This window comes from Alosa pseudoharengus, unplaced genomic scaffold (assembly GCF_046254945.1).
Source record: "Alosa pseudoharengus isolate Yale_2024_CS ecotype anadromous, Long Island Sound unplaced genomic scaffold, YU_APseudo_1.1 YU_APseudo_1.1_scf_33, whole genome shotgun sequence".
NCBI classification, from domain to species: Eukaryota; Metazoa; Chordata; class Actinopteri; order Clupeiformes; family Clupeidae; genus Alosa; species Alosa pseudoharengus.
This window is the reverse complement of record NW_027468734.1, coordinates 457,296-471,226: the sequence shown is the minus strand read 5'-3', so window position 1 is coordinate 471,226 and position 13,931 is coordinate 457,296. Positions and strand designations below refer to the sequence as shown.

General features: G+C 45.2%; 1 protein-coding gene and 2 long non-coding RNA genes across 4 annotated transcripts; all 3 read right to left on the bottom strand.

Moving 5' to 3' along the window:
* Positions 1-10,430: 10,430 nt before the first annotated feature.
* Positions 10,431-12,186, bottom strand: LOC143101361 (uncharacterized). The gene is made up of 4 exons (XM_076264654.1): positions 12,046-12,186; positions 11,747-11,933; positions 11,077-11,204; positions 10,431-10,983 (listed from the first exon to the last, which is right to left on the bottom strand). Exons 1-4 carry the CDS (start codon positions 12,184-12,186, stop codon positions 10,666-10,668), a joined length of 774 nt encoding a protein of 257 aa, XP_076120769.1. The 3' UTR covers positions 10,431-10,665.
* Positions 12,187-12,219: 33 nt separating this feature from the next.
* On the bottom strand, positions 12,220-13,237 carry LOC143101356 (uncharacterized). Of its 2 annotated transcripts, XR_012982286.1 has the most exons (5): positions 13,185-13,237; positions 12,839-12,975; positions 12,651-12,744; positions 12,407-12,506; positions 12,220-12,305 (listed from the first exon to the last, which is right to left on the bottom strand). It is a non-coding gene; the product is annotated as an uncharacterized LOC143101356 (long non-coding RNA). The 2 variants fall into 2 exon arrangements; XR_012982285.1 differs by having other exon boundaries at positions 12,839-13,219.
* Positions 13,238-13,248: 11 nt separating this feature from the next.
* On the bottom strand, positions 13,249-13,850 carry LOC143101355 (uncharacterized). Its single transcript, XR_012982284.1, has 3 exons — positions 13,686-13,850; positions 13,459-13,599; positions 13,249-13,324 (listed from the first exon to the last, which is right to left on the bottom strand). It is a non-coding gene; the product is annotated as an uncharacterized LOC143101355 (long non-coding RNA).
* Between the last annotated feature and the right edge of the window lie 81 nt (positions 13,851-13,931).

The following is a 13,931-nucleotide window of genomic DNA, read 5'->3' as shown; positions in this document are numbered from 1 at the left end:
CTGTGCTACATAGCACTTTAAGAATGTCATCGCAGGTTCTAATCCGGCCTAAAACACCGTCTGACCGTTTCCGCGGTCTCACGTTGTTTGACGCGACGGTGCCCTCTGCTCAGCGTCTTCCCGATCGCCCGTGACATCTTATGAAGCAGAGAACCTGAGTGTTTGTAACTGATTGCGTCCTGTTTCATGTGTTTTTTTACTGAGGGCAATCATATGAATCATTGATATCCATTGCAACACCCAGAGGAGTAAAAAATAATTTTACAAAATAGGGGAATGCCGCGATTGGCGGACTTTGACCTACGCACGCACGCACGCAGTAGCCGGCAGTCACGAGACTCTAATCATGTATAATGAGCACTGCACTAATCACCATCTCCGTAGCACACATGGGAAAGGCAGCGCTGTGCTACATAGCACTTTAAGAATGTCATCGCAGGTTCGAATCCAGCCTGAAGCACCGTCTGGCAGTTTCCGCGGTCTCACGTTGTTTTACGCGAAGGTGCCCTCTGCTCAGCGTCTTCCCGATCGCCCGCGACATCTTATGAAGCAGAGAACCTGAGTGTTTGTAACTGATTGCGTCCTGTTTCTTGTGTTTTTTTACTGAGGGCAATCATATGAATCATTGATATCCATTGCAACACCCAGAGGAGTAAAAAATAATTTTACAAAATAGGGGAATGCCGCGATTGGCGGACTTTGACCTACGCACGCACGCACGCAGTAGCCGGCAGTCACGAGACTCTAATCATGTATAATGAGCACTGCACTAATCAGCATCTCCGTAGCACACATGGGAAAGGCAGCGCTGTGCTACATAGCACTTTAAGAATAGCATCGCCGGTTTGAATCCGGCCTGAAGCACCTTCCAGCCGATTACGCTGTCTCACGTTGTTTTACGCGACGGTGCCCTCTGCTCAGCGTCTTCCCGATCGCCCGCGACATCTTATGAAGCAGAGAACCTGAGTGTTTGTAACTGATTGCGTCCTGTTTCTTGTGTTTTTTTACTGAGGGCAATCATATGCATCATTGATATCCATTGCAACACCCAGAGGAGTAAAAAATAATTTTACAAAATAGGGGAATGCCGCGATTGGCGGACTTTGACCTACGCACGCACGCAAGCAGTAGCCGGCAGTCACGAGACTCTAATCATGTATAATCAGCACTGCACTAATCAGCATCTCCGTAGCACACATGGGAAAGGCAGCGCTGTGCTACATAGCACTTTAAGAATGTCATCGCAGGTTCTAATCCGGCCTGAAACACCGTCTGGCCGTTTCCGCGGTCTCACGTTGTTTTACGCGACGGTGCCCTCTGCTCAGCGTCTTCCCGATCGCCTGCGACATCTTATGAAGCAGAGAACCTGAGTGTTTGTAACTGTTTGCGTCCTGTTTCTTGTGTTTTTTTACTGAGGGCAATCATATGAATCATTGATATCCATTGCAACACCCAAAGGAGTAAAAAATAATTTTACAAAATAGGGGAATGCCGCGATCAGCGGACTTTGACCTACGCACGCATGCAGTAGCCGGCAGTCACGAGACTCTAATCATGTATAATGAGCACTGCATTAATCAGCTTCTCCGTAGCACACATGGGAAAGGCAGCGCTGTGCTACATAGCACTTTAAGAATGGCATCGCTGGTTCGAATCCGGCCTGAAGCACCGTCCGGCAGTTTCCGCGGACTCACGTTGCTTTACGCGAAGGTGCCCTCTGCTCAGCGTCTTCCCGATCGCCCGCGACATCTTATGAAGCAGAGAACCTGAGTGTTTGTAACTGTTTGCGTCCTGTTTCTTGTGTTTTTTTACTGAGGGCAATCATATGAATCATTGATATCCATTGCAACACCCAGAGGAGTAAAAAATAATTTTACAAAATAGGGGAATGCCGCGATCAGCGGACTTTGACCTACGCACGCACGCAGTAGCCGGCAGTCACGAGACTCTAATCATGTATAATGAGCACTGCATTAATCAGCGTCTCCGTAGCACACATGGGAAAGGCAGCGCTGTGCTACATAGCACTTTAAGAATGTCATCGCAGGTTCTAATCCGGCCTAAAACACCGTCTGACCGTTTCCGCGGTCTCACGTTGTTTTACGCGACGGTGCCCTCTGCTCAGCGTCTTCCCGATCGCCCGCGACATCTTATGAAGCAGAGAACCTGAGTGTTTGTAACTGATTGCGTCCTGTTTCATGTGTTTTTTTACTGAGGGCAATCATATGAATCATTGATATCCATTGCAACACCCAGAGGAGTAAAAAATAATTTTACAAAATAGGGGAATGCCGCGATCAGCGGACTTTGACCTACGCACGCACGCACGCAGTAGCCGGCAGTCACGAGACTCTAATCATGTATAATGAGCACTGCATTAATCATCGTCTCCGTAGCACACATGGGAAAGGCAGCGCTGTGCTACATAGCACTTTAAAAATGGCATCGCCGGTTCGAATCCGGCCTGAAGCACCGTCCGGCAGTTTCCGCGGACTCAGGTTGTTTTACGCGACGGTGCCCTCTGCTCAGCGTCTTCCCGATCGCCCGCGACATCTTATGAAGCAGAGAATCTGAGTGTTTGTAACTGTTTGCGTCCTGTTTCTTGTTTTTTTTTACTGAGGGCAATCATATGAATCATTGATATCCATTGCAACACCCAGAGGAGTAAAAAATAATTTTACAAAATAGGGGAATGCCGCGATCAGCGGACTTTGACCTACGCACGCACGCAGTAGCCGGCAGTCACGAGACTCTAATCATGTATAATGAGCACTGCATTAATCAGCGTCTCCGTAGCACACATGGGAAAGGCAGCGCTGTGCTACACAGCACTTTAAGACTGGCGTCGCCGGTTCGAATCCGGCCTGAAGCACCGTCCGAATCGGCCGCTGGCTCACGTTGTTTTACGCGACGGTGCCCTCTGCTCAGCGTCTTCCCGATCGCCCGCGACATCTTATGAAGCAGAGAATCTGAGTGTTTGTAACTTTTTGCGTCCTGTTTCTTGTTTTTTTTTACTGAGGGCAATCATATGAATCATTGATATCCATTGCAACACCCAGAGGAGTAAAAAATAATTTTACAAAATAGGGGAATGCCGCGATCAGCGGACTTTGACCTACGCACGCACGCAGTAGCCGGCAGTCACGAGACTCTAATCATGTATAATGAGCACTGCATTAATCAGCGTCTCCGTAGCACACATGGGAAAGGCAGCGCTGTGCTACACAGCACTTTAAGAATGGCGTCGCCGGTTCGAATCCGGCCTGAAGCACCGTCCGAATCGGCCGCTGGCTCACGTTGTTTTACGCGACAGTGCCCTCTGCTCAGCGTCTTCCCGATCGCCCGCGACATCTTATGAAGCAGAGAACCTGAGTGTTTGTAACTGTTTGCGTCCTGTTTCTTGTGTTTTTTTACTGAGGGCAATCATATGAATCATTGATATCCATTGCAACACCCAGAGGAGTAAAAAATAATTTTACAAAATAGGGGAATGCCGCGATCAGCGGACTTTGACCTACGCACGCACGCAGTAGCCGGCAGTCACGAGACTCTAATCATGTATAATGAGCACTGCATTAATCAGCGTCTCCGTAGCACACATGGGAAAGGCAGCGCTGTGCTACATAGCACTTTAAGAATGTCATCGCAGGTTCTAATCCGGCCTAAAACACCGTCTGACCGTTTCCGCGGTCTCACGTTGTTTTAAGCGACGGTGCCCTCTGCTCAGCGTCTTCCCGATCGCCCGCGACATCTTATGAAGCAGAGAACCTGAGTGTTTGTAACTGATTGCGTCCTGTTTCATGTGTTTTTTTACTGAGGGCAATCATATGAATCATTGATATCCATTGCAACACCCAGAGGAGTAAAAAATAATTTTACAAAATAGGGGAATGCCGCGATCAGCGGACTTTGACCTACGCACGCACGCACGCAGTAGCCGGCAGTCACGAGACTCTAATCATGTATAATGAGCACTGCATTAATCAGCGTCTCCGTAGCACACATGGGAAAGGCAGCGCTGTGCTACATAGCACTTTAAGAATGTCATCGCAGGTTCTAATCCGGCCTAAAACACCGTCTGACCGTTTCCGCGGTCTCACGTTGTTTTACGCGACGGTGCCCTCTGCTCAGCGTCTTCCCGATCGCCCGCGACATCTTATGAAGCAGAGAACCTGAGTGTTTGTAACTGATTGCGTCCTGTTTCATGTGTTTTTTTACTGAGGGCAATCATATGAATCATTGATATCCATTGCAACACCCAGAGGAGTAAAAAATAATTTTACAAAATAGGGGAATGCCGCGATCAGCGGACTTTGACCTACGCACGCACGCACGCAGTAGCCGGCAGTCACGAGACTCTAATCATGTATAATGAGCACTGCATTAATCATCGTCTCCGTAGCACACATGGGAAAGGCAGCGCTGTGCTACATAGCACTTTAAAAATGGCATCGCCGGTTCGAATCCGGCCTGAAGCACCGTCCGGCAGTTTCCGCGGACTCAGGTTGTTTTACGCGACGGTGCCCTCTGCTCAGCGTCTTCCCGATCGCCCGCGACATCTTATGAAGCAGAGAATCTGAGTGTTTGTAACTGTTTGCGTCCTGTTTCTTGTTTTTTTTTACTGAGGGCAATCATATGAATCATTGATATCCATTGCAACACCCAGAGGAGTAAAAAATAATTTTACAAAATAGGGGAATGCCGCGATCAGCGGACTTTGACCTACGCACGCACGCAGTAGCCGGCAGTCACGAGACTCTAATCATGTATAATGAGCACTGCATTAATCAGCGTCTCCGTAGCACACATGGGAAAGGCAGCGCTGTGCTACACAGCACTTTAAGACTGGCGTCGCCGGTTCGAATCCGGCCTGAAGCACCGTCCGAATCGGCCGCTGGCTCACGTTGTTTTACGCGACGGTGCCCTCTGCTCAGCGTCTTCCCGATCGCCCGCGACATCTTATGAAGCAGAGAATCTGAGTGTTTGTAACTTTTTGCGTCCTGTTTCTTGTTTTTTTTTACTGAGGGCAATCATATGAATCATTGATATCCATTGCAACACCCAGAGGAGTAAAAAATAATTTTACAAAATAGGGGAATGCCGCGATCAGCGGACTTTGACCTACGCACGCACGCAGTAGCCGGCAGTCACGAGACTCTAATCATGTATAATGAGCACTGCATTAATCAGCGTCTCCGTAGCACACATGGGAAAGGCAGCGCTGTGCTACACAGCACTTTAAGAATGGCGTCGCCGGTTCGAATCCGGCCTGAAGCACCGTCCGAATCGGCCGCTGGCTCACGTTGTTTTACGCGACAGTGCCCTCTGCTCAGCGTCTTCCCGATCGCCCGCGACATCTTATGAAGCAGAGAACCTGAGTGTTTGTAACTGTTTGCGTCCTGTTTCTTGTGTTTTTTTACTGAGGGCAATCATATGAATCATTGATATCCATTGCAACACCCAGAGGAGTAAAAAATAATTTTACAAAATAGGGGAATGCCGCGATCAGCGGACTTTGACCTACGCACGCACGCAGTAGCCGGCAGTCACGAGACTCTAATCATGTATAATGAGCACTGCATTAATCAGCGTCTCCGTAGCACACATGGGAAAGGCAGCGCTGTGCTACATAGCACTTTAAGAATGTCATCGCAGGTTCTAATCCGGCCTAAAACACCGTCTGACCGTTTCCGCGGTCTCACGTTGTTTTAAGCGACGGTGCCCTCTGCTCAGCGTCTTCCCGATCGCCCGCGACATCTTATGAAGCAGAGAACCTGAGTGTTTGTAACTGATTGCGTCCTGTTTCATGTGTTTTTTTACTGAGGGCAATCATATGAATCATTGATATCCATTGCAACACCCAGAGGAGTAAAAAATAATTTTACAAAATAGGGGAATGCCGCGATCAGCGGACTTTGACCTACGCACGCACGCACGCAGTAGCCGGCAGTCACGAGACTCTAATCATGTATAATGAGCACTGCATTAATCATCGTCTCCGTAGCACACATGGGAAAGGCAGCGCTGTGCTACATAGCACTTTAAAAATGGCATCGCCGGTTCGAATCCGGCCTGAAGCACCGTCCGGCAGTTTCCGCGGACTCAGGTTGTTTTACGCGACGGTGCCCTCTGCTCAGCGTCTTCCCGATCGCCCGCGACATCTTATGAAGCAGAGAATCTGAGTGTTTGTAACTGTTTGCGTCCTGTTTCTTGTTTTTTTTTACTGAGGGCAATCATATGAATCATTGATATCCATTGCAACACCCAGAGGAGTAAAAAATAATTTTACAAAATAGGGGAATGCCGCGATCAGCGGACTTTGACCTACGCACGCACGCAGTAGCCGGCAGTCACGAGACTCTAATCATGTATAATGAGCACTGCATTAATCATCGTCTCCGTAGCACACATGGGAAAGGCAGCGCTGTGCTACATAGCACTTTAAAAATGGCATCGCCGGTTCGAATCCGGCCTGAAGCACCGTCCGGCAGTTTCCGCGGACTCAGGTTGTTTTACGCGACGGTGCCCTCTGCTCAGCGTCTTCCCGATCGCCCGCGACATCTTATGAAGCAGAGAATCTGAGTGTTTGTAACTGTTTGCGTCCTGTTTCTTGTTTTTTTTTACTGAGGGCAATCATATGAATCATTGATATCCATTGCAACACCCAGAGGAGTAAAAAATAATTTTACAAAATAGGGGAATGCCGCGATCAGCGGACTTTGACCTACACACGCACGCAGTAGCCGGCAGTCACGAGACTCTAATCATGTATAATGAGCACTGCATTAATCAGCGTCTCCGTAGCACACATGGGAAAGGCAGCGCTGTGCTACACAGCACTTTAAGACTGGCGTCGCCGGTTCGAATCCGGCCTGAAGCACCGTCCGAATCGGCCGCTGGCTCACGTTGTTTTACGCGACGGTGCCCTCTGCTCAGCGTCTTCCCGATCGCCCGCGACATCTTATGAAGCAGAGAACCTGAGTGTTTGTAACTGTTTGCGTCCTGTTTCTTGTGTTTTTTTACTGAGGGCAATCATATGAATCATTGATATCCATTGCAACACCCAGAGGAGTAAAAAATAATTTTACAAAATAGGGGAATGCCGCGATCAGCGGACTTTGACCTACGCACGCATGCACGCAGTAGCCGGCAGTCACGAGACTCTAATCATGTATAATGAGCACTGCATTAATCAGCGTCTCCGTAGCACACATGGCAAAGGCAGCGCTGTGCTACATAGCACTTTAAGAATGGCATTGCCGGTTCGAATCCGGCCTGAAGCACCGTCCGGCAGTTTCCGCGGACTCACGTTGTTTTACGCGACGGTGCCCTCTGCTCAGCGTCTTCCCGATCGCCCGCGACATCTTATGAAGCAGAGAACCTGAGTGTTTGTAACTGTTTGCGTCCTGTTTCTTGTCTTTTTTTACTGAGGGCAATCATATGAATCATTGATATTCATTGCAACACCCAGAGGAGTAAAAAATAATTTTACAAAATAGGGGAATGCCGCGATCAGCGGACTTTGACCTACACACCAAGCACGCAGTAGCCAGCAGTCACGAGACTCTAATCATGTATAATGAGCACTGCATTAATCAGCGTCTCCGTAGCACACATGGGAAAGGCAGCGCTGTGCTACATAGCACTTTAAGAATGTCATCGCAGGTTCTAATCCGGCCTAAAACACCGTCTGACCGTTTCAGCGGTCTCACGTTGTTTGACGCGACGGTGCCCTCTGCTCAGCGTCTTCCCGATCGCCCGTGACATCTTATGAAGCAGAGAACCTGAGTGTTTGTAACTGATTGCGTCCTGTTTCATGTGTTTTTTTACTGAGGGCAATCATATGAATCATTGATATCCATTGCAACACCCAGAGGAGTAAAAAATAATTTTACAAAATAGGGGAATGCCGCGATTGGCGGACTTTGACCTACGCACGCACGCACGCAGTAGCCGGCAGTCACGAGACTCTAATCATGTATAATGAGCACTGCACTAATCACCATCTCCGTAGCACACATGGGAAAGGCAGCGCTGTGCTACATAGCACTTTAAGAATGTCATCGCAGGTTCGAATCCAGCCTGAAGCACCGTCTGGCAGTTTCCGCGGTCTCACGTTGTTTTACGCGAAGGTGCCCTCTGCTCAGCGTCTTCCCGATCGCCCGCGACATCTTATGAAGCAGAGAACCTGAGTGTTTGTAACTGTTTGCGTCCTGTTTCTTGTCTTTTTTTACTGAGGGCAATCATATGAATCATTGATATTCATTGCAACACCCAGAGGAGTAAAAAATAATTTTACAAAATAGGGGAATGCCGCGATCAGCGGACTTTGACCTACACACCAAGCACGCAGTAGCCGGCAGTCACGAGACTCTAATCATGTATAATGAGCACTGCATTAATCAGCGTCTCCGTAGCACACATGGGAAAGGCAGCGCTGTGCTACATAGCACTTTAAGAATGTCATCGCAGGTTCTAATCCGGCCTAAAACACCGTCTGACCGTTTCAGCGGTCTCACGTTGTTTGACGCGACGGTGCCCTCTGCTCAGCGTCTTCCCGATCGCCCGTGACATCTTATGAAGCAGAGAACCTGAGTGTTTGTAACTGATTGCGTCCTGTTTCATGTGTTTTTTTACTGAGGGCAATCATATGAATCATTGATATCCATTGCAACACCCAGAGGAGTAAAAAATAATTTTACAAAATAGGGGAATGCCGCGATTGGCGGACTTTGACCTACGCACGCACGCACGCAGTAGCCGGCAGTCACGAGACTCTAATCATGTATAATGAGCACTGCACTAATCAGCATCTCCGTACACAGTAAATTTAGCTGTGTCAAATTAACACCTAAAGAGTTGAATTTAACACTATTTCAGAGTGTATTTGGTCCTACTCCAAACTGGTGTTAAACTCAAGTGTTAAAATATTAGAGTAAAATGTACTCTAAAGAGAGTTAAGAATTAACACTGGCGTACACTATATAGTGTTATTTAAAGTCAACACTACATGTTAAATAACTCTATGGAGAGTAAATTTAATTCTTAAGAGTGTTGATTATTTACTATAGCTAGAGTTAAGAATTAACACTGCTGTACACTATATAGTGTTATTTAAAGTCAACACTACATGTTAAATAACTCTATGGAGAGTAAATTTAATTCTTAAGAGTGTTGATAATTTACTCTGTTATAATGTCAAACCAGCTCTAATATGAGTTTAATTTATATGTTCAATAACACTGCATTGTTGTGCATTTAACACTGTCAATGAAAATCACCACTATTTGTTAAAATAGGTCTCTGTGGTGTTTAAAGGTGCTTTAAGGGATGCCACACGTTTTTTAGGCTAAAACATTTTGTCACTTACAGCAAACATCACCTCACCATCCGCTAGCTGCCTGTGTCCTGAATACACTGTACACTGTAAACGCCATCTCTGTGGACAGCCGCGGCACCAAAAACAACCTGGGCAAACCTAGCCCATAAAAAAACATAAACTGTTACAGCAAATCACCAACGAGATGCGTTTAGGAGTTTCAATTGCACGGGATGGAGGGGGAGGAATTAGCGAACTAGCTTTCTGTTTTCTTTGAACGTCAACAGAAGTGACGTTATCCAGCATCGTTTAGAGCACCTTTAACTAAAAGACACATTTATCCAAACAATCGAAGTTACAAACATAACATGAAATAGATAAAAATGACAATCACATAATACATTACAGCTTTATTTTACTTCTCAACATATAATCGCATAAAAAGTCACTCTTTTTTAAACTCTTTCTGGATGCAGCCTTGAATGCATGGTAATTATTATTATTTACATCAGTTGTCCACAAAGTAACACATCACACAGCAATTTTACAAAAAAAAAAAAAACAGCATCTCAAATGTTACGCAATACTGAGTCAGGACAGTATTCTGTACCATGAAAACACTGGTTGACAAAGAAGTTCCAAATTCGGAAGCACACGCACGCACACATAGAAACATACACACATGCATGCGCGCACACACACACACACACAGACACACAAACACATACACACACACACGCACGCACACACACATAAAGACAAACACGCACACACAAACACATAGACACACACACACATAAAGATAAAGACACACACAAATACACACATGCAGGCACAAAAAGACACGCATGAATGAATGCATGCACGCACACTCACACACAGGCAGGCACATGCACGAACGCATGCACACACATCCACACACACCCCTTCCAAATTTGGAAGCAATCTCTTGACCACTTTCAAGATCAGCAACTTTCACCTCTATCATTACTGAAGATCTCCTATTACACGACTCATCTACATTAGTCGTCACTGCCTTTCCATAACTGTTTATACGGACATCAGTGTCAACTTGCTGCTCAATACTGTCTGTGTGTTTGCTGTTTAAATGTTTACTAAAACCAGAAAATGTATCAAACAATGCATCCAGTCTGAAGAACACACCTCAGACAAAGGTTTTCCTCTCCAAAAAATAACCACTAACAAGTAAATAAACACCTAACAAGCATATTTGAACCATCCAAGCCAGCATCACAAACAAAACCACTTCATTATGAAGAAATAGAACAAGAAGTAGACAAGAAGTATTCACAACCAGCACTCAGTTCTATCGAAGCAGTCTTGCCCTATCGAAGCAGTCTTGCCCTAATTTCAGCTACACGAGGACTCTCTTTGACTTTGCCAACATCAATGTTGTACACTGTAGTCTGAATAAAAACAAACATGTTGTGCAGCATCGAGTTGTACAAAGTACCAAAGACAAAATGTGCCTTGAAGAGTTCATCGAAGGCACCGAGGGACGAGGTGGACCTGCATGGTATGGCGTTCTGGTCGAGGACTATGAAGAATTGGTGGAGCTCACTCTTCTTCGGTCCGACCGCCAGGAGATAGGGCTGAGTGCTGGTCCTGATGGCATCGAGATGTTCTTGGACACTTGTTCCACTCTGAGAAGACAAATACACATGGAGTGGCAATTAGAATATTATGTCTGTAATAATATCATAAACCTCTTGTCATGAATAATAATGTATACACACCTTCTTGAAAACAACAAGATGTTTTTCTGCTTGGGAGGCCGCCACTTTCCCTGGTCTCTTCCGACCCTGCGCCGTCGGTGGAATTAGATGTAGCAGCAGTAAAATTGATGCCAGATCACTGTCCCAACCTGTAAATAGCACAGGTTTCAATTAAGGTGAATTAAGAGTTCTAGGGGAAGGTGCAATATTAACATCTATGCATCTATTGACATCTAAGAGGGACTGTGCAATATAACTGTGAGTGTGTACTGTTAATATTTATTGTGCCGTACAACTACCCTGGAAATCCAGAATTCTCGCGAGAGCACAATGGAATTGCCTCTGCGAGACACTCTGGCAATGAGCAATGATACATGTTACTTTTACCCCTTGCATCCCGGGGAACCAATCAAATCGGCGTATCTGATATATGCTGGCCAGAGGCGAGCTAAACTGATGACGACAGCACTGCAACGTTGGAGGTCAGTAAACATTGGTCTAGTGTTATCCAATTGCGTCAAAGTCCGAAATCATTCAGAGTAAACATTGGTCTAGTGTTATCCAATTGCATGCAGTGCCACCCCTCAAGTTGGGCCATTACATTGTTCGTGGCCAGACCCTTAATCTTTCTAGATTACCAGGGTCTGGATTTTCCAGGCTACCATTCAACAGCACCTTAAAAGAAACTTACCAGAGTCAAAATCCACTTCAGTGCCATCCTCAAGAGGATCAGCGGCCAGCAGGAGTTCTTCAACTTCACTGATGGACGGAAGCTTTCTGCACTCTTTGATGATCTTTTTCTTAAATGTGGTTGGCCACCGCTCCAGAAGCTTGCCTGATACATCCTCTCCAAACATCAGAACAAAATCCTGTTCAATCTGGATTTTGGGACAATTTCAGAAGTATTTAGAAGTTAATAGCAGCAGGTTATTCTAGTTTCAATACTAGTCTACTGCTCAAAAATATTTTATATTGTGCCAAGATAATTACCAAGCCTTTGACGTCTTTGAAACGTGGGAAATCTGACAGTAAGTTGTTTGACTGCTGGGGGTTGAGGACCAAGTTGTGGCGATAGGCAAACGTCAACTTCATTTTTTTCATCACGGTGTCCTCATCCGTCAAGTGTTTCATCAGCGAGATTGCTTCCTTGCACTGATCTTCACTCAGGCTAGTCTCCGGTATGTATTGGGGCTCTCGTCTGACAGTTGGTCCTCCAGAAATGTCTTTACCTGATGGTCCTTCTGCTGAATCTACGCAATTAGGGAAAGTGTAGACATATCATTTCTATAACGTGTGATTGTCCAACAGGTTTGGTCATTACATTTCTACAATATTATCTTTTTAAAGTTACCTCCAAAAGATGCTCGTCTGTCTTTAGCAGTGCCTCTCTGAATCGTTTTAATCCTCCAAGCAAGGTATCCAGTGCCACTCTCACCATCATAATAGTGCTCCTTGAAGGATAAAAGGATACCATAAATCATATTTCCTCATTAGTAGGTTTTGAAAGTGGAAAATGGTTAACACACTGAATTTAAAACATGTAACTGTTTCATTCAATGTTTAGCATTTACCACAACCAACTGAATGTAACTTACATAGCCATTCTTAGAGAATGGATCACCGAGGTACGGGAATACGGTCACAATTCCTCTGGCATACTTTTCTTTCACCTGTCTGGGTGGTGATGTACTACAACAATGAAGGAAAGAATGTGTTAGATATCAATCTGAACTGAAGCTACAATGACAACACAAGAGCTAACTAAAAACATTTAGCAAATTACCCATTCCTCTCTGTCATATCAGCTGCCAGCATGTTCACCATTTTCCTTCTGGTTTCATCCGTCAAGGACTTGGTTCGGTTGTATTCATTTACTATACGTTCTCCACCAGGTTTCTTAGAAAGAATGGATTCTACCAACTTCAAACACAATACAAAACAATTCAACTTGTTAGGGATATATCCATTGCAATTCAAAATTAATATAACTGCAGGAAATAAAGCAATATGACTTCAACAATATGTTTATGATGTTATATGAAACACTGTTTTATGTCAAAATTAACTGATACAAGAAAAGATTCAGATACTTCACAAGCAAGCAGTGATATCTGTGTGTCAACCCTTACTTGCTTAGCTTCTGCATCCAGCCTCTGGCGTTTTCTGGAAGGGCTATCTGAAATGATGACCATCTCCTGTGAGTCCGAATTAAGGGATGAATTAAGGGATGATGGTTGGGAATACTCAGAAGCCACACTGGAGACAGACTCTGTCAAAAATTGAACAAAAAAAAGGGGGGAAACATTTCCCTTATACATTCATCTCATGAACAACGCAAACATTGCATTACACTACACAAGTATTTCCATTTAAATACAGATAGCCATTTTATCTGAAACAAACCTGTATCATATTTGATGGTTAACACCCCAGTTGAGGGATCATTTACTATATCCTCAAAAACATCCTCATCCACTTCGGTCCCAGAACTGTCAAAAACCTTCACACCTTCCATTACAGGTGGGACACCAAATTTAGCAAATGCTAAGAAATGAGCACAAAAGCTTGTGTTAGCAGACAGATTAATCCAATGAGCTAATGAACACTAACTACCGGTACACATTTCTTACCTGCACTCAGAAACACTGTAAGATCAAGCTCTGTTATTCTTACAAACTTCTGGACACCTCCAAGTTTTGCTTTAAGTAGCATCCTTCCTGCAGAAAACAGCATTAAGGTTAGTCCATACAAGTTCGCATACATTAAACATGTTAAACTATGTGCTCATGCATGCACAGAACTCAGTAACGTTAGCAAAGGCAATTTGTATGTGGTAAATCAATTCAAGCATAGATATTTTAAGTGGGAGGGGTTAC